This window comes from Otolemur garnettii, unplaced genomic scaffold (genome assembly GCF_000181295.1).
Source record: "Otolemur garnettii isolate 467f Iridium unplaced genomic scaffold, OtoGar3 scaffold00005, whole genome shotgun sequence".
Lineage (NCBI taxonomy): Eukaryota > Metazoa > Chordata > Mammalia > Primates > Galagidae > Otolemur > Otolemur garnettii.
Window position 1 is genome coordinate 10135564 of NW_003852400.1, and position 20579 is coordinate 10156142.

Consider the following 20579-nt stretch of genomic DNA (forward strand, 5'->3'; position numbering starts at 1 on the left):
GCATTGGTTACTTAGTCATGGCTAAAAGAGGGAAGCCGCCTAATTTCTTCCAAGCCAATTCATAAGTTAGCAATCTTCTGAAGAGCTTAGAATCAGATATTCTGTTCATCTTTCTTACCTGGCAAAGAAAATCCTGAATCCCTATGAAATCAAAACTGTCCATACCTCCTCAAGAAGAGACAGTATTTGACTGCGTTCCACCCACTCGATTCACAGATGCTTTCCGTAACTTTGTATTTTCTTTTTTTTTTTTTTTTGAGACAGGGCCTCAAGCTGTCCCCCTGGGTAGAGTGCTGTGGCATCACAACTCACAGCAACCTCCAACTCCTGGGCTCAAGTGAGTCTCCTGCCTCTGTGTCCCAAGTAGCTGGGACCACAGGTGCCCGCCACAATGCCCGGCTATTGTTTTTGGTTGCAGCCATCATTGTTGTTTGGTGGGCCCAGGCTGGATTCAAACCCACCACCTTAGGTGTATGTGGCTGGCACCTTAGCCACTTGAGCCACAGGTGCCGAGCCAACTTTGTATTTTCTAAGTGGTTTAGTGTATTTTTCATTGTTTTTCAATGATTCTGGTCCATGCAGCTAGTCCACAAACAAAATCACTGAATTCATTAAGAACTTAATATCAAGGTATCACAGTATATCCATCCATTCAGTTCTGCATAATTCTGTATAATGTAATAACCTTAAATACATATGTGTATGCAGACACAGAGAGAAAGAGGATTTCCTCATTTCTTGGTAGAAGAACATTGGCTGTACATAGGTAATATTGCATGTGGTTTTCTGTATAGGTTTCCACAAATTGGAGACTAAATCTAACTCAACCAGAATATAGTAAGAAAGTATGAAACTTCATGCACATGCTATGTATGAATATTTATTAATTAGGTTACATATCTATTCCAGTCCATGGAATAGGATAGTGATGATGAAGGATCCACAAGAAGAAGAGCATTGCTAAGTGCTCAATTTTCACATTAGTCAAGGCATAGGCTGACTAATGTGAAAATTGAGCACTTAGCAACACTCTTCTTCCTTATGGATCCAGAGGAGTGTATTTTCAACAATGATACGCTATCCTCTCCTTCCCTTTGCCCTGTCCTCCCAACCCTGAAAGGAGGAGAGGTGCGGAGATACAACTCCACCCGCTTTAATTGCCAAAACAGCTTCATAAGTCTTCAAACCTGAGATGCAGATTAAGAGTAGTTTTCTTTAATCTCATGGCTTTTATAGGGAAGTCAGGGAACAAAACAGAATTATCATAGCAATATAGTTGCAAAGTCAACTCCTACTTCATTACTAGGAAACGTCTCCCTGAAAAAAGGCAGCGTGGCTATAAAAATAGAAAGGATGTAGTCTCTCCTCCTCCTGTCTTATGACGACCTTCTCTGAAATGTTCTTTCCTCTCAGACCCATAACACGGACTTTTCTGAAAAAGGCAAGATGAACTTCGGACCTCTCGCCATGACATTAATAAATCCTGCATTCACATTGTGTTTCACTGTCCAAATGCAGTTGGAAAGTATAAATGTATAGAATTTTATGGACAATCTTATTTTAAACAAATGAGAAGTGAAAAGAGCAGGAAATAAGTGAAGGGAAAGGATATTTTTTAAAAAGAACTAGACAATATTACTTTCTTCTCACAGTTTGGGAGATGACTCACATGTGACTGACATTTTCGTAACCCCAAAACTAAAAGTTTTACCACCTGGGATCACTGACAAAAGAGTTAAGATTTCTTCCCTGTGAGGTCACACAGGGACTTTCAAAACATATAACATTCTTAATTGAAGTCTCCTCATTCCCCTTCAAATTGCTCAATTAATTTTCACCTGAACCTTCATCATCACTATCCTTCATCTTCTTTTTAACACTCTTTGCTGCTGCCCCCGGTCCTTCTATTTTTTTTAATCTAATTCTTTCAACACCTTTTATTTAAATCCCTAAAGATGATGGTATAGGTTGCAGTAAATTTTGGCTGTTGCTCAATTTCTGAAAGTTCCTCTTTAAAAAAAAAAGTTTACTCTGAATAGAATATTTTAAAATGTTAGAGAGATCAAAGTCAATCTAATGTAATTTTAGTTACCTGAGTTCAATTGTTCATAATAGGAGAAAACAAATTCCATACCTAAGGCCACTATATATTTTAGAAGTGAAAATACACCCTTCTGCATCCTCTCCCTACTCATGCTAAGTCTTCTGTTTTGATGAGTTGTAAGTAGAGTGAAACTTAGAATTTTACAGCCAAATCACATTTAATACAAAAAAAAAATGATTGTAATTGTGTACATGACATATTTGGAAAATTATCTAAGAACAAAATGGAGTAACTTACTTGCACGTGAATGGAAGTCCTTTATTCCTAATGCATCTGTTAGCACACTGGTCTGCAGTGTTCATTTTTTTAGTTTTTATCTTCAGAAATGGGTCTTCTTTGATTAGAGTAGTCTTTGCTGACTTTTTGAATTCATGAAGTGTATTTCTTCTTTTCTTCTGTCCCTCTAATAAATACAAAAATTTAGGAAAAAATAAGCATGGGAGAAATGCTTTTAAGGCTCCCACATAGAAAAAAAAATATCCTTAAGGATCACCTACAGAAAATGATTTTATCTGGCAACATGGTAGACCTCCAAAGGTGGGGGTCAAGTGAGGTGTGGAACAGCTGAGCGCAAGAGAAGAACATTATAATCAGAGAAAAACAAATAACTTGTCATGTAGAGTCACTCATTTATATTCTTTCAAAGGAAGAAGCTTTTAAAAATTAGGACAAAGTTCACCCTAAAGAAATAAATAACATGATATCTCTAACAGCATGAAAGCAAGTATCAGTGCCAGAAGCTTATCATGTCATGTTTCATAATTAAATTTTTCATTTCCTTCTACACTCAGTCCTTATGTAAGTTATAATATTAATTAGATAAGCCTAGTCAGAGACAGGTGAGAAACCTCACACGGAAAACTGTACAGGAGGCAAATTCTCCTCACTTGATCCTTAAAGATTTCTATAAAATTCATATTTTAGCCCTTCTCTTCTCATTTACTGCATAAATGTTTTCTGTGCTTTTGGGCACTATGTCTTGATATCACTGAAATGTTTGTTTTGAGATCAAGCCAAATGCTGTAGATCAAATATATGTACAACTTCATCCTTTAATGTGGGAATATCATTTTTCTTCATGAAAGTGCAAGATCCCTAAATAGCATGAAGCCTCCACTAAAAAACCTGAAAAACAGAACTAAAACATCCTAGAAGACTTAATCTGTTGGATAAGTCTAGTATCAAGAACTCATTTCTTTATTCTCAGTCTGCTCAAAGTAGCCCTGACCTAAAGCTGATCACCATCTTTGCAATGCAGATCAAGATGCCTAGTAGACAGCACATGAAGGATGGATGTGCTTGTGCATCTCTGCCTATCAAGTTTTTTGAACATTATTTCAACCAAGGAAGTGATAATACATCTATTCTTTTTTCTTTTTTTTTCTTCTTTTTTTTTTTTATTGTTGGGGATTCATTTAGGGTACAAGAAACCAGGTAAAATACACTGATTGTATTTGTTAGGTAAAGTCCCTCTTACAGTCATGAGAAAGGTGTGGCACACACCAAGACCTCACCCCCCTCCCTCCTTCCCTCTCTCTATTTCTTAAGTCTAGGAAACAAAGACATAGGGAAAAATTTATTGACCATTTAGAACAGCAGTTCTCAACCTGTGGGTCGCAACCCACAGGGATTGTATTAAAAGTCCGTGGCATTAGGAAGGCTCAGAAGCACTGATTTAGAAGCTATCCCATTGGAAACCCAGCTGCCTGGCTTGAAAACCACCGCTTCAAACCACTTACCATACCATCTCTGTGAATTGTGAAGATCATGTGGGGAAACATGGCTTATAAACCTTTTTCTGAAGGTTTAGAGATCTCAAGATATCTTTAATGTCAAAGATATCTTTGTATATGGTGAAGTGTGTCAAGAAGGGAGGGTGAAAATATTTATGAAAAAAATTTAGAAATACAGTAGAACCTTTGTAAGCTGATCACCCAAAGGGCTGTAAAAGACTGGTCAACATAGGGTGGTGGTCAACATAAGGAACTAGGCCTATTGCACTGATATAAACATGTACTTTACTTTCTGTGATAAAAACTAGGTCAACTCAAAGTGTAGGGAGGTTGTCAACTGTGGAGGTTCAACTGTACAGCTGGCAGAGGAAAGCAGCAAGAAATGACACCGTATTTTGATGTGCCTCCAACCACTGCCTCCAGTTGGTTTATTAAACATACAGATGCTACTCATTAATGTTTGTCTTCACCTGAAGTTCACGATCAGTAAGACAAAACCGGAGGCTCTCTAAATGTCTGGTTCTCTATAAACTCCCAAACATAATCTCCAAAAGACTGGTACTACTTTCTGTAAGGATGCTTTCATTTTTAACTGTTCTTTCTCTTATCAAATAGAATGGCTATGGTACAACAGAGGGTTTAAAAGACATTTTAACATGGACATTAAACCAACCAAATAATCTATTAACATATTTATTGAGTGTGGACCACATGCCTTAGGTAATGTTGGCAGACAGATGACAATTCTGGTATTCTTATTGACTTGCCAAATGGCTTTGTTTAATTACCTGAAATATTAATATCTGAGTGAATTGACAAAATAAAAATTATCTTACTTTAAACTTAAAAAGTTTTTAAAACTATATTCAGTAAGTAAATAATTGGAAATCAATTTGTCTAAAAATGATATAAATATGCAAAATTGCAATTTTGTTTTAAAAACATTATCCTTTACTTTCTGGCATAAGAGAAGAAACTTTTATTCTCCCGTGCAAAGAAGGCATAATCCTTTTCAAATTTAGTCTTTATCATAGAACTGTATTAACGGGAGACGAGTTTTTCCATTCAGAGTTTCCCTATACTTTGACCTTCCTATGCTATTCCTTAGGTACTGTGAAATATTTCATAGCATGATAATTACCTGATTTCCTATGTAAACTTGAATATTTCTTAGAAATAAGTGGTAGTTAATTTATATAAGGGAATATATTAAACAACTATCTACCAAAATAGAAGAATTACATATGTATGTCTGTGTATATATATATATATATACACACACACACACAAATATTTCTCAAATGGATTTTATTAATTAAAAATGTAGAATTAAAATTGATCTGTTGTGTAGTATATTTATTAGACACGTCTAAGGATGAGAGAAAAGCAAAGAGTAAAATCAAAAAGCCTAAGAGAAACATTAAATTCATAATATTATTTTAATAATTTATCAAATAAAATAGAATCCCTGGCCAATGTTCTGGTTTCTTTTCTCAATACCATGTAATATAAAAGCAAGCTTTGAACAGTATTCTGGAGAAAAGTGGTCTCTGTGGAATTGTTAGTTGTCTTTAATTCTACAGATCCTCAGTTGTCCTATTGAAATGTGTTAATGTGTGGTTGTACCTCATAAAAATAGTTTACCCTGGATTGCTGATAAATTTTCCATCACTACCTTTCATCTAAAGATCAAAAAGCATTTTCAAAAACAAATAAATCTGTGATTTCCCTTTACTAGATAATAAATAGAAGTGAAAAGCTTATCTGGGCTACAAAGCTAATCAAGAACAATCAGAACCAGACACCAGAATTCCCTTCTTTTAATTTACTTCTCAGAACATAGAAGTTTTCCTTTGTAATTCAGTCATTTATACTAGGTCAGTAACTAATCACTTAAAAAATATGAAGTTGGAGCTAGTTGTACATCGTGTAATCCATGCATCTATAAAATTAATTCCTTATTAAATAAAAGAAAGATTCAAAACAGAAGTCGTTCAAAAACAGAATCTGAAAATAAAATTCCTTTGCCTAAAATAGTTTCAACTTTCTTTTCCATATGTATTAACAACTGATGCTTGTTTTACTGAAAACAGTTAAAAGCCAAGCTTAATTTGGGAAGAAACTCAAAAATATCTTTGGATCAGATTTTTCCCTACTATTTTTTTGTGCGTGACTGTTAGTTGTAGTTTATAAACAAAATATTGAAATGAAATCAAAGGGTGAGAGATCACTGCAAATTTGTCATGCTTTTCTGTACTTTAAATTATAACTCCTTTTTACTCTTCTCCCAGTATGGGAAAACATTCTGGAAGCTATATTTCCTGATGAACCTGAAGTCCCTCTTTTAGAACTGAAATCATTAGGATCCTAGTGAAAACCTACAAACAGAAAGTAGGGTCAAATGTATCAAGGTGCTTGAAGAAAGACACATTTCTCCCTCTGGTCCCTGGGCCTCACACTCATTTCTCTCAGTACCTCATATATTTTCTTCTCTGTGTGGACTAACCATTGACTTCAAAGGAAAATCATGCAAGGAAAGGATTTGCAGGGTGTGGAAAGAAACAGGAATCTGGTTCCATACATTCTGAGAAACCTACCCACATGACTGGTGATTAACAGTTTGAAGTGGCAAGATGTTAAGATGAAAGTATACAAATAATTAATGGAATGGAATGGTTGTGACTAGAGATTTTTAAACTCTCTAAAGAAAAATCACACAACTCCACATTTTCATTATTAATGCCTAAGATTCAGATTTCATCAATTGATAATCATCTCCCCTTCTGTAGAGAAGTCAGCCCAACAATACCACAGAGAAAAGATGTCAAGAAGAAAGAGGTCATGTCGGATTTAAATCACATCTTGGTATTTGAGAAGCAGCATAATAATCTCCTCCAAGGAGATTTACAAAATGAAGTGATGTTCAATGTGATTTTAAGGCTTCCTTGGGTAGTTCCCTCCTTCTCTTTCTTTTGACTTCTTGTTCAGGGTTCCATGGTTCTTCACTGTCCATGTCTGTCTAGACTCCCCTCCACACAGCAACGGAGGCAATCATACTAAAGTACAACTTTAGTCAAAAATCTTGTCAATGTAAAAACTTTCAGCTGCTGCCTGTGATATTCAGTAGAGAGACCACATGGTTCCGCATGACATTCAAGCTTATCCATTCTACCACATCCTTACTTTTCCAGTCACAGCTTATACCTCCCCACACATACCCAGTCCACTCACCCCAAATAGCTGCCTTTAGCTCTGGTGGTACATCCTTTCTGGGGCATCCATTGTACTCTCTATATAACCTCATATAACCTCTCTGCTCTTGGGCTACTTGTATTCCCCTGGTTAGGTACCGACCATGTCATCTCCCATCCTTTCATGCTCAACTAGGGTACCATATACCTTCAAGCTTGGTTGGATCCTATAGGCTAGAAATAAACTCTCAACTATAGCATAACAGTACTTCTAACAGAAGATTTCTTTTTCATAATACTTAGCCAAATGATTTTTTTAAAGTACATTTCAGTTGATTTCACTGCTAGTAACTTTGGTCTAAATAAAAGGAAAAATATATATATTTCATTCACAAAGATTTAGGTGCGAAGCTCTGTCCTTTAATTACCAAAGAAATAAGATAATGGAGGTCTTTACAGCTCGGTTTCCTTGTGTAAGATGAGTCCATTACTGTCAATCTTACTGGAGGTAAGGAAGCTTTACTTTAGAGCTTGGTCCATAGCAGTTTCTCGTCTGTTTATCTTTGTATTCCCCACAGACTCTTAGACCTTAGGTCTCCTTTCATTGCTTCTTTTGTAGCAGAGGATTAGATATTAATTCCAGCATGAATGAGAGAGAACACAGGGTGATGCTATGTAGACCAACTCCTAGAAGAATGGCTTGGCTCCACTACATTGAATATTTCTTGAGAAACTTTGTAACAAGGTGCTCCATAATGTATTCTATTCAGTGTATTATAGTATCCACTTCTTTTCTAGCCATGTGTTATTTTATAATATGTAAAAATCAAGCAGTATGTACAATTATAGAATAAATCAAAAGGCATACTAAAGGAAATAAGAACAATAAAAGAAAAAAGCTCTAAATGCTTAATATTATGTAACATTTGATAAAGAACAAATTTTCCCTCTATACTCTAAGAGGATTTACCCATATTTCTAATTTTGGAGATTATTTTTTTAAAAAACTATCAAAATAAACTAGACACCCAAACAAAGGCAGACCCTCTTTTGATGACAACCTTAGAATTATCAACTTCAGGAATTATTCACAGCATATTTGCAATTCCCAACTCGACTCTCCTTGCCTGCCAGCACACTCTTGGGCCGCATTCTCTCTCTGTTCAGGAAACGCAGTCATTTCTACATTAGCCAAAGCGAAATATAATTACAAATGTATATCTCCTGCCAAAACTTCATGATGCATGCCAAAAACAAATAGACATTGTCGATGGTTGATCTACTGTTTGGGTTTTTCACACTGCGTTCCCCTCCCATTAGCACAGATGATTTCAGGTAACCAGACTCTACTTCAGAATAGCAACCTTTTCCTCTCTAAAAATGAAAGCCTTCAAACATAAATCATGATTTCAATTTAGGCACCAAATCTCCTAAACCAGCAATGTCTTCTATGCTCCATTTTAACCTGATTTGAATTTTTTTCCCCTTCTCCAGAAATCTTGCCTAAATGGTTTCAAAGTGACCTTCTCAAGCAGATTCATTTTCCCAAAAGGGCCACTTTGCAAAATAAAAGAAAACTAGACGGGTTGAATAATTTTCCTTATCATTTACCAAGTCCTTGAAGTTTTTACCCTTTTATTACATCAGAAACTAGATCGGAGATCTGATAACTTTCACATTCAATTTATACTGAAAGATACAGCCAGTTCTCTGTTATACTGTAAAAAGGCCACGTCTACCAAGTGGGCATTTGTTCCCTTCCTTTATTCCCTTGTGCCCACCCTTAGTGCTCACTGCCTTCTCCCGTTGGCACCCCAGTCACCACTACAATAATACAACCAAATACAGATGTTTCCTCTTGTTCTGACAACACGAGAAAACTTCCCAAAGCAGCAAATGAGATCTCTAAACTTGCAGGCAATACAAACTTTCAAGCAACCCCTCCCCAACCTGCCAATCCCAGGGAGAAAACAGGAGACTCTGGCAATCCGGCAGTTTGATCAAAATCACACATGTTTACGTCCCTTGCACTGTAGTTTCGAAAGGGCAGGCAGGCGTCCGTCTCCAGAAAGAATGAGACCTTCTGAAAGTGGCTTTCCCTTTCATTTTTATAACATGCAAATTGCCCTAGTTTAATCAATCGCCTCTAAATGAAAAACTGTGTAAAGTCATAATTTGGTCCTGAAGGTTGACTGCGTGATGTGGAATAGTGGATTGTCAAGAAAAATTATCCTCTGGAAAAAGATGAGTCCATGCTGGACTGACCACCACTCTGTCCTGTTCAGACCAGACCCTCCCTCCGGCTTTAAATGTGTCCAAACCAGCGCAGTTCCAGCCAGGGTGAGCGCTTCCTTCTTAGCCCATAATCCACAACTATTAAACTAAGTGAGAAGGGGCTGGGTGTCGGGAGGTAGGAAGGCGGTGCTGAGGGAAAGCTCATTATCATTTTAAATGCTTTACAAACAGAAAAAAAAAGAATGTCAAAAGAAAGCAAATGAGAGGTTTTAGGGCTCTTTACCGCACGCTGAGTTAAGAAAGGATGTTAGGGAAAAAAGAATGTGTAAAAAGGGACAGGGAAGGTTAGTGAGAGTCGCAATTATCATGATAATGAAAGGGACAAAACTAACCTGCGTAGGGGATGGCGATGGGCAGAAGGAGGAGACGGAGGAGGACTTGCTGTAGCAGCAGGACCGGCAGAAGTTGGGTCACCCACATGGCGCTGCTGGAGTCGCTGCGGCTCCCACCGGCGGAGGTGCCCGGTGAGACAATCCCGTGCGCAGTCAGAGCCTAGAAGAGCCGTCGGCTCTGAGCTGCTTTTTATTGCGATGAGCTAAGTTTGTTGTGTGATTAACTGGAAAGATCTAGGTCTGAACTCCCTCTTACGGTAAGAAACTGTTTAACAACAGCCCTTTACTCTCTTCCAGCCCCCTCCGTGCCTCACTCCCCCCCCACACCCCCAAACAGATTCCCCCCAACGCACACACCCCGCTCTACCTCCCCCCACACCCTGCTTAGGAAAGAAACTTACAAAGAAAAGGTCACCTGGCCTGGGGCCAGCTGCAATTTGGAAGCTAGAGCTCCAGATCCCAGTGGCTCCTATCCGAGTAGGGAAGGCAGAAGCCAGGCTCAGCCCAATAGCTAAATCAAGGCACAGGCAGAGGACCAATTCGCTAAATTTAAGCAGGAAAATACATGTGTTTACATATCTATTTGGGAAAAGAGGAAGGGGAAGCAGCGTAAGAAGAAAGCAAAGAACTGTCTTTCAGCCAAATGTGCCCCAGCGCCTAATCTGTCTGGCTTCACCGCTAGAGCCTTCTAGAGATTCGAAGCTCCGACCCAGGTTCCCGAGGTTTGGGAGGAGCGAGGAGGGAGGGAGGGAGGGGGCGAGGGACAGGAGCCCGGTCTAGGACAGCGCCGGGGGAAAGAGGTAAGGTAAGGAAAGGGTGTGGTCGTGGGGGGCTAAAAGAAACCAGCCAGCCAAACAAAAGCACCCAGATGTCAGGTAGGAAAACCACCCACCTATCTCAGAGCAAGCGGCTTTTTTGTTTTTTTTAAGAAACTTTGCTAAAACTTCCAAATCGCCACAAATTTACCCAAAGTATGCAAAAGAAACTTGTCTGACTTATCTGGTGATACTTTCTCTTATGAAAAGCCTAAGAGACAGCCAAGGTTCACTGCCCGTCGCTGGCGAGTACTACTTGGTGGGCTAGATGTCCTAATACACCTCATACATGGATGTGGAGATGTATGTGGGCACCTTCTGGGATTAATTTTCAGCGAAAATTTGTCAAGCCGTTTTAATTCCTAAGTAATGAATGTGCCTCTTTTCTCCGGCTCTATCTGCCCGCGCACACCCAGCAGCCTCCCAGAGTCTCAGGGCGAGGCTGAAAAGCTCCCACCGGGAGGATTTATAGGTATGGAGTCTTGGTGGGATCGTTGCCCACACCGCTCATTTTGTTCAGAGAATTGGTGCACCTCAAGGACCTGAACGCTCTGATTCCTTTAAACAAGAGATCTCTTTATTCCTAAGGAATGTCAAGGGTCAGTTGCCCCCTGTGGATCTCTGAGATGGAGAAGTAGGAATCAGCATCTCTGTGGACGGAGGAAGGGAAAGTGGCGGGTTGTGGAAGTGACACCGAGCGGTGGGCGGCTGCAGGATTGGTAGGAGTGGGGCTGAAACCATCCCCACCGCATCAGTCCTCCCTCAGGGGCTGCTTTCCTCTGCCCCCGCTCTCTCACCCCCGCCTTAGGGAAAAACCCCTGCCTGATAAATCCCCGAGGTGGCTGGGATTCCTAGACAAACCAGGGATTAAGAGAACTCTTTGAGGAATCTACTTTATATTACCTTTTCCTTTTGCTAATCCTTCCTTTTTATCTTTTTTCTTTGCTTTGCTTACTTAAAAATCATTTGTCAGCTTCTCTCCAGTGTCCCAGTCTCCATTTTGCTTTCTTTTTACTGTCCATTACACTTTCTGGAAAACCTCAATTTCAATTCCGGTGTGTTGTGTGAACATGGCTCTGAATTGCTCCACTACATCTCGGGTGCTTTACTAGGATTCAGGGGTCAAGAAATGATACCCCAAAATGAAGGCTTAAGAAGCAGCCTGGACGTTCTCCTGCCCTCTGGACCCCCGTCTCAGCCTAGCCACAGAAACTAGAATTCCTCTTTCCAAAGGTTCTTCACAGAAGCCAGAACCCCATCCCTCCCAAGTTGATCATAAACCCCCAAAATATTACTCTACTCTCCCCTCCCCCTTTCTATGTAAAACTGGCCCGTAAAGAAATCATCAGACCTCCTTGTGTGAGGGATCATAAGACCCCCATTCTGAGGGGGTCTGCTCAATACCAGGAAGGAAGGGATTCTGCCCAGAGAGTCCCTGAGCCCTCTAACCAGACAGGCCTTTCTGGGTTTCCCCACTCAGACTATTAACATTAGAGCACACCCTTTGTCCAGTCATGTTTCTACATGACTGTCCATTCCTTATTGAGCCTAAGCAGAAAAATGGACGATTTCCTTTCTATCTTTGGGTCTTCATCCTGAAGGCACGTGTGCCACATTAAACAATGAAATTAATTCCTGTGCCTTTCCACCTGGTAATCTGCCTCCTGTCAATGATTTTCAGCCAACCTTCAGAGGGCAATGGAGATGTTTTCCCTTGGTCCCAACAGAGGATTAAAGCTATTTTAAAATAAGGTAGATTTTTCTGTAAGCAAATTTTTATAAGTAAAGAATGAAAGAGAACATTTTTCTACTTATTCTTTCCATCTCTCAGAGAAAGTAAAGTCAGGGCTATACACACAGATATAGTTACAAGTTTGGAGCAAAATCAGTCTGGGATGTAATTAAGAGCAACATAAGAAGTCAAATAAATTTCTTCATTAGATCACATGTTTTCACAATGTTTATTGTCACATTAAGGTGGATTCAACTTAAGCCTACTTAAAATTATGTATTTATATTTCTTTTTGGCAGAAGTTATTTGATTTCTCTGTATGGAAATCATAGATAATATACACTGAACTTTTGGTGTACGCTAAGAGCTCTTAAAAATTGTCCTATTTAATACCTACAATAAACTTCAAGGTAGAATTATTATAATTATAATTCCTATTTTGTAGTCAAGGAAACTTAAGTGAATTATTTATATTCCTAAATATCTTGTCCAGGATCTCAAAGTAATATTCAAGTGTGAGATTCACACGGATTGGTCTGTTTACCATTCACAAAGGATGGGGTAATTTTTTTTAAGTCCCAGGAGGAAACAGAGTAAGTCTTCAAAATTATAATAGCCAAAATTACTCTAAAATCGAACATACAGAAGATATGCAACAATTATTTACAAAATAAGCCAATTTATAAATCTCTCCAAAACTATAATGAAATACCCAAATGAAGTGAATTATTAACCAAGCCATTATTTTACTTTGTTTAATAACACATTCTCTTTGCTTTTTCTGTTTTCTCCCTCCCCTGATAATGACCTTTACTCAGACATACCTCATTTTCTTGCTCATGGCTTTATTGTGCTTTATAGATATTGTGTTTCTCAGAAATTGAAGGTTTGTGGCCATTAAATAAGTCTATTGGTGCCATTTTTTTCTTTGAACTCCATTTGCTCACATTGTATCATTTCATCAATTCTTGGAATATTTCAAACTTTTAAATTATGGCAATATCTGTTACTGGGGTCTGTGGTCAGTGATCTTTGCTGTTACTATTGTAACAGCAAGGACCACACCCCACTCTTAATCTATAAATGTGTGTGTTCAGATTATGTCACTGACTGGCTATTCCCCATCTCTCTCCTTCTCCTGGGGCCTCCCTATTCCCTGAGATAGGACAATATTGAAATTAGGCCAATTAAGCCCTACAGTGGCCTCTAAGTGTTCAAGCAAGAAGAGGAGTCCCATGTTTCTCACTTAAATCTGAAGTTATAATGATTAATCTCAGGGAGCAGGGCATGTCTCAAGACGAGATAGGCCGAAAGCTAAGCTTCTTATGCCAAACAGTTAGCCACCTTGTGAATGCAAAGGAAAAGTTCTCAAAGGAAATTGTAAGTGCTATTCCAGTGAACACACAAATGATAAGAAAGCAAAACAGCCTTATTGCTGATATGGAGAAAGTTTGCATGGTCTGGAAGGAAGATCGAACCAGCGCTAACATTCCCTTAAGCCAAAGCCAGATGCAGAGCAAGGCCCCCACCATGGAGGCAGGACCCTTCATCGGCAGAAAGATTATATATGACTTACTAAAGGTACAGATGATCGTTAGCATTTTTTAGACATAAAGACTTCTTTAATTATTATATTTACATTGTCTTTTAATACATAATGCTATTGCACATGTAACAGACTGTAGTACAGTGTAAACACAAATTTTCCATGTCCTGGGAAACCAAAAAATTTGTGTAACACACTTTATTGAGGTACTCATTTTACTGTGGTAGTCTGGAATGGAACCCACAATATCGCCGAGGTATGTCTGTACTTCTTAAATGTTAAACAGTTGGAATAAATCCCCTCCCCAAAATCTGTTTGAAAAGTGTTTGATTATAAAAAAAACTTACAAAGAGAATACTTTAAACGCTACAGTTTTTGTATTTACTCAAATGCTAGATGAATACTCACTGTCATACCACATACTATAATGTCATCTTAAATCTGGGCTATGATTGAGGGCTCTAGTATCCTATGTAAACTAGACGGATTGAATGGAAAATTGTACTTTGTTGCATTTTTTTTTAAAGGCTGCCCATGGGTAAACACACACACAAATAACTCGTCTTCAAAATCTCGTGTTTCTCAACTGCAAGTCATGTTCATAAAATTGTATGATGGGGATAAGCAGACCTGACCTTGGACTCTGCCGAGTGCTAATGAGTTTTGTACTTTCAGATTGATCATTTTATTTATGAAATGCCTGGCACATACCAGGTGCCATTCTGTTTGTTGCTGCCACTCCTGTAGGTTCAGTTAAGTCATGTTTCTGGTTTCAAATCCCACCTCCGTCACTTACTAAATCCATTTCTATGATAATCAAAAAAGAGAATCATTCTCCTACCACCCAACTAGGAAACTGTGTGCTGGGTACTGTGCTAAACACTTATCTGCATTATGTTATCTCAGTTATTCTGCCCTCTTGCCCTGGGGGGTATGTATATCTCAGGTTAATTATTATTATCATCACTGATTTACAGAAAAGAAAATCTTGGTTAAACTTTTAATAAAGTAGGATTCTAAGCCATTAGCTGTAAAGGTATTTAGTCACTGCTATCAAATACTATGCCACATTGAAAGAGATCCAGATTAATAAAGATCCAACATTCTTTTCAGCTTTAGAAATTGGTTATTCTCTCTGGAGAACACTTAGAGAACTAAAAATAGACCCACCATTTGATCCTGAAATTTCTTTATTAGATATATATCCAGAAGACCAAAAATCACATTACAACAAAGATATTTGTATCAGAATGTTTCCTAAAGCCCAATTCATAATTGCTAGGTTATGGAAGAAGCCCAAATGCCCATCAACCCACGAATGGATCAATAAATTGTGGTATATGTACACCATGGAATATTATGCAGCCCTAAAGAAAGATGGAGACTTTACCTTCTTCATGTTTACATGGATGGAACTAGAAAATGTTCTTCTTAGCAAAGTATCTCAAGAATGGAAGAAAAAGTATCCAATGTACACAGCCCTATTTTGAAACTAATTTATAGCTTTCAGACAAATGTTATAACCTAATTATAGCCTTAGAATATGGGGAGGGAGGAAGGAGGGGAAGGGGAGGGGGGTAGATAGGTGGAGGAAGGGTGATTGGGGGTCACCTCTATGGTTTATCCTACAAGGGTACAAGTGAATCTTTCTAAAAGCAGAGTATGAATGTCTTAACTCAATAACTAAGAAAATGACATGAAGGTTATGTTAACCAGTTTGATGAGAGTATTTCAAAATGTATAGGAAAATACCACACTGTACCCCGTGATTGCATTAATATACACAGCTATGATTTAATTTAAAAAACTTTAAAAATATTTAAAAAAAGAAATTAATTATTCTACTTATCTGAACTCTTTAATAGTCACCATACTTCTACACAGCTCTTCCCTTCCACATCTAATAAAGAAGCACTTGTGTGACCTTTATCACTGATCTTTCCTACATGGCCATATCTTCTCATTCTTTACCTTTTGGTTGATCTACCCTCTAAGTGGTCACTTTTTATCTATAGGCCTTACCAACCAGTAATTTACAGTGATCACCCTTAATGTAGGAAGTATTGCAAAATTTATTACAATTTGAATTCGATCTGAAACATTTTTAAACACATGAAGCAGAGATGAAAAAACACATGATGGAAGCAGGCACGTGACATATTTATCTGCAAAATCATTGAGGAGTGGGTGTAATGTCTGTGCAGAGACCTGTATCTGTGCTGTCTCACGTGGTTGCTGTAAGCCATATGTGGACATGTAAATTTAAAATTAAATTAAAATTTAAACTTAGCTTCTTCCATTGTGCTCATAGCCACACATGTGTCAACACGTGCAGCTATAGATTATTTTCAATAATCTATAGTCAACAATGCAGCTATAGATTATTTTCCTGATTGTGGAACGTTTTATTAAATAATGCCGCTATTGTTAAGATAACTGGTGCTTATGGGCTTAACTAGAGGAGTAAAGCAAGATAGTATTAAAGGTGTAATAAAAAGAGTTACTACAAAGTAAGAAGTTCAGTCTGAAATCCCCTCTCTTCCCTTCTACCAGTATTTTATAGAGCATGAAGAATAACAGGTATTTGATTCCTTTGTCTTTTGAGCATAAGTAACAATGACAGCAGATAGCTCATTGTTTGGAGAATATGTCAAGCACATACTACAGACACAGGCCCCGAAATAAAATGGTTATGAGAAAAATGTTTTTAAATAGTTACTTTTAACAAAACACCTGTCTCCTGAGGAATATGATGCAATCCATACAGTCAAGGATAGAGTCTCTGGAAATGGCACCAAGTCTTTGTCTATTACATAATAAAAATGGCCTAATTGAAAGCAATTGAAAGGACTTCAGGACACATTATCAATTTAAGTTAGAAGTTTTTTTTATTACTAATTCACTATTGATTAGCCACTCAAAAGATTCAAATTTTGCTTCATCAAATCATAGACTCAGCTACTCACCCGTGACTTTTGCCACACTCCCAGGAAAACTGAAACAAACTTGTGGTGAGACCACAGAGCAACATCCAGGAAAATGACAGCAGCAGTTAAAGGGCATCATCACAGGGGAGGGGCTGTCATGTGTGTAAAAATAGCAGGCTCATTTCTTCTCTAGAAATGTACCCTATGTAGTCACGCAGAAATAATTTGTTTTTTTCATGTAGTTCACCAAGTCTATGAAGTAATAGCATGGTGCATATTCAAAAAATTCTTCTCAAACCAAAAGGAGAGTCAAGATTTGTGCTTTGCCTTTGGGATTAAACAGAAGATAGGCATTGAGAACACCAGGAAATCTGAGCTCAAACTAAACTCTGATGCTGCATTTTCGGTTTTCTTTTCTGAGACGCAAGGGGCCATTTTCTGGATCCAGGGGGCCTAGTTAACTAACACTCATCACCTTGTGCTTGGGGGCCAGCTTTTATGTATTTCCAGGTGTTGGTTGCTTTGTTAAATCTGGACTGCCCCCAAACTTATAAAGCCTAAGCTCTCCACACCTGGTATGTTGGACACTGGCATATTAGTCAAACGAGTGAATCTGAGGAATCTATTTCTTTTTTTTTTTCTCAGTTGAATATCCAATGATAATAAAATCATTAGTGTAAAAAAACTGAAATATTCACAATAAAGCCCTTTACAAAGTAACTGTTTAATCCATTTATATTGCATCTTAAAAGCCACGTAATAAAATTGAGGTTTCCTTTTCACTGTGTGTACATGTTCATGTTTATTGTGGTCTGGGGGATAACTGAGGGTAATTCCCTTTACCAGATGGCACTCAATGCCAGGAATTACATTTCAATCCTGGAGGAAAAGACTCCTCCTGGTGGAGCACTGGTTTTTTCCTGGGAGTGGGGGAGATGAGGGATGTTTCTTTATAATATATACTATACTGTACACAGGTCATCTGGTGTATTGTCCTTATTTATGAATTACTTAAAGAGCTATTTCACTAATGTTATGACAGCATGGTCCCATATGATACATTGATCTCAGGAAATTTTTAAACAGCTGAATTTCAGTCTAGTTTATTCCTAAGTAGGTAACATAGTTTAATAGATTTTCTAAGACGCTGACACTTAGGTTCCTAATCAGTGTGCCTGGGAATCCTTATTCCAAATGGCAGGGTCCTTGATACAGACCTCTTACGTCTCTCGAGTTTGCATTGGCACACACCGGATTCCTGGCTACTTCATAGAACTAAGGGACTCCCGAATCTACCACATGCATCCCTCTCCTCTAGTCATGGTGCTTTACATATGGAGAGACAAATTCATAGTTCCTGAAACTGACCATATTCTTTAATTATTTCATCTTGCTTTATTGATACACTTTTATAGTTCACAATAATATTAGGCAGGCTATAGCAAAATGAAAAATGCCAAGTGAAAAGGACAAATGAAATGTGCTGCTTAGTGCCTTAATCTGATCCTGAGCAAGGGAAATAAACAGCTCTAGAAAGAGCCTGACATTCTCATGCTACAACTCTAAACTGAATTTGCCTTATACAGCGAATAAGTGATGATAGTTAGCAGAAAACCCACCACGGATTAGACCAGATTATGGCGATCCCTTAACTTTGTTGTTGCTTTGCCCTGACAAAAGAAAAAAATGTTCATAGAATTTTCTGAGTCTCTTTTCCATGTTTAGTTTATTTCTCTCTCTCTTTTTTTTACAGCTTTCTCTTGGAAGATTTAAGTGAATAAATTCTCTTTTTCATGATATTTTCAGATATTTCATGTCTGCCAAGCCCCCCCAAACTTATTTATCCTAGCCTTCCTATGTTTAAAGGTATAGTAATATTTTTTCCATATCTTTTTTTCACGTCTTTTTCCTAACAATTTCTCAAATCTCCAAAGTGCATGATACAATATGGTTAATCCGCCTTGTTCTACGTGCAACTTATCAGAAAAAAACCTTGTGCCTTGTTCAATTTCTAATTCAGGATTTCTGTGCAATACACAGGTTGAATACCCTACTAATTAACATTTCTTGTTAGGGACTTATTTCCTTCCTAATGTACACAATGAGATAGCACCACGTCCAGACCAGCTGGTTCAGGTCTTAATGACACCACTTAGTAAAAAATCTGAACAATTTAATGCACTGTATTCATCTGCAAGATGATTATAATAAGCGTTGTGGCAGTTATTTATAGTTATATTTATTACATATTAATCATATGCAGCTGGTTGGAGAATAAATATACAAAGCAAAGGGGATAAACTTAAGAACACAATACATTTTCAGTTATTATTCTTGTTGATACTGACATTTAAAATATTCTTTTGACCATTCAATTGTTACAAATAGAAAATATCTAAATTAAGATGCATAGTAAAAGCATGATCTTGGCATAATGATATTAGGTAAGCTCTTAGTGTTTAATGGTTATTTAATACCAACTGTTAATATTTTATAATAAACTTTAAGTAAAAATAAATACAAATTTAAGTTTTCTATATGCAGCCATATATTAAGTAATGCAGGCATGAAAAAAACCCTAGAATTCTATGTTATAAAATATTGCTAATGAAAAAATTACATATTAAGTAAAATAATTTGATATTTCAAAATTTATGAAGTTTTGGGTATGCTAAACTTTTCATTGGCGTCTTGCCTGGATATATACCATTAAAATAATTTTCTTGAGGTTACTTAAGGGCAATATAGCATCCAGAAACTAACAGCATTTGTGCTTTGTTCTATGAAGTCAAGTAAAAAGAGATTAAGTACCAACACACTTTGTTCAGAAGATTCTTATTGACTCAACTTCTCAATACTAAAAAGAACTCAAGTTAGCCACTTATTAAATTCAGATCTATAGAGGAATTGATTGACCATATGCTGTTCACCTTGTGAGTAGAGCCTATAGTAGTATCTGGCACATCTCCCTATGACCAAAAGATATTTAGACTCTGAGTAGGCTTTATTAAATCTCACCTAGTATATTCAAAGCATTTGCTGTTTGTATTTAACACTTGCATTTACAAGATAATGATAAATTCATCATTTAATTTTATTGACACAAATACACATATGTGCATGCACACATATACACATACATGTGTGTATATATGCACACACACAAAGGTGTAACATTTGTTCATCAAAACCACTCTAAACTATTCTAAGCCAGTTTACCATGTATTGAACTACTAGATTTTTAACTAGCTCAAGATCTGTCGATTTGCAAAAGAAGAAATTGAAACTCAGAGCAGAGTTCTACTTCCAGAACTCTCAAAGATCACCATTCTTTGACATACATCTTTATACATTGATTTAAGGACAAGTCTCAAGATCTATGTCTATTGGTTCTGGGATGAGAGTAAGTTCAAGCCCCAATAACACTTAGGAGCTACTAATAAGTGTTGACTTTGAATTTTTTTTATAATTATAACAATATTTACTAATAGATTTATAAGCATATACTCATACGTTCTTTTGAAATTTTTTTTAGAGACAAGTCTTGCTACTTTGCCCAGACTTGGATGCAGTGATTATTTACAGGCATGATCATAGCCCACCATAGCCTCAAATTCCTGGGCTCAAGTAATGCTCCCACTTCAGCCTCTTAAGTAGCTGGGACTATAGGTATGAACCACATTACCCAGCATCTTTTAAATTCCAAATTGCACTCTTCAAATCTTTGACTTGAAATAATGTGATATCACTATATCCAAAGTCAAATTATGTAGATTTATGTACAAGTGATGTCTATTTCCATAATCCTAAAAATACTTTTCTTCTACATTTATTGCTTTATACATCTTTTTACTTGTCCATTGATTCAAAACATTTCTGGAGCACTCTCTAAGTGTTAAAAATT

The 20579-nt window shown here is 37.4% G+C and overlaps 1 protein-coding gene across 2 annotated transcripts in view; it reads right to left on the reverse strand.

The window, feature by feature from the left end:
• The window catches only part of HGF (hepatocyte growth factor), a 71664-nt gene extending 61552 nt beyond the window's left edge, over positions 1–10112 (reverse strand). The window contains exons 1-3 of one of the 2 annotated variants that reach the window (XM_003782626.3): positions 10057–10112; positions 9656–9815; positions 2342–2507 (exon numbers count right to left, since the gene is read on the reverse strand). In XM_003782626.3, the coding sequence (XP_003782674.1) occupies positions 2342–2507; positions 9656–9743 (254 nt within the window). In that variant the 5' untranslated portion in view covers positions 9744–9815; positions 10057–10112. Of the gene's footprint in view, positions 1–2341; positions 2508–9655; positions 9968–10056 lie in introns of those variants that run through there. The other variant, XM_012812649.2, reaches the window with a different exon arrangement.
• Positions 10113–20579: the final 10467 nt, after the last annotated feature.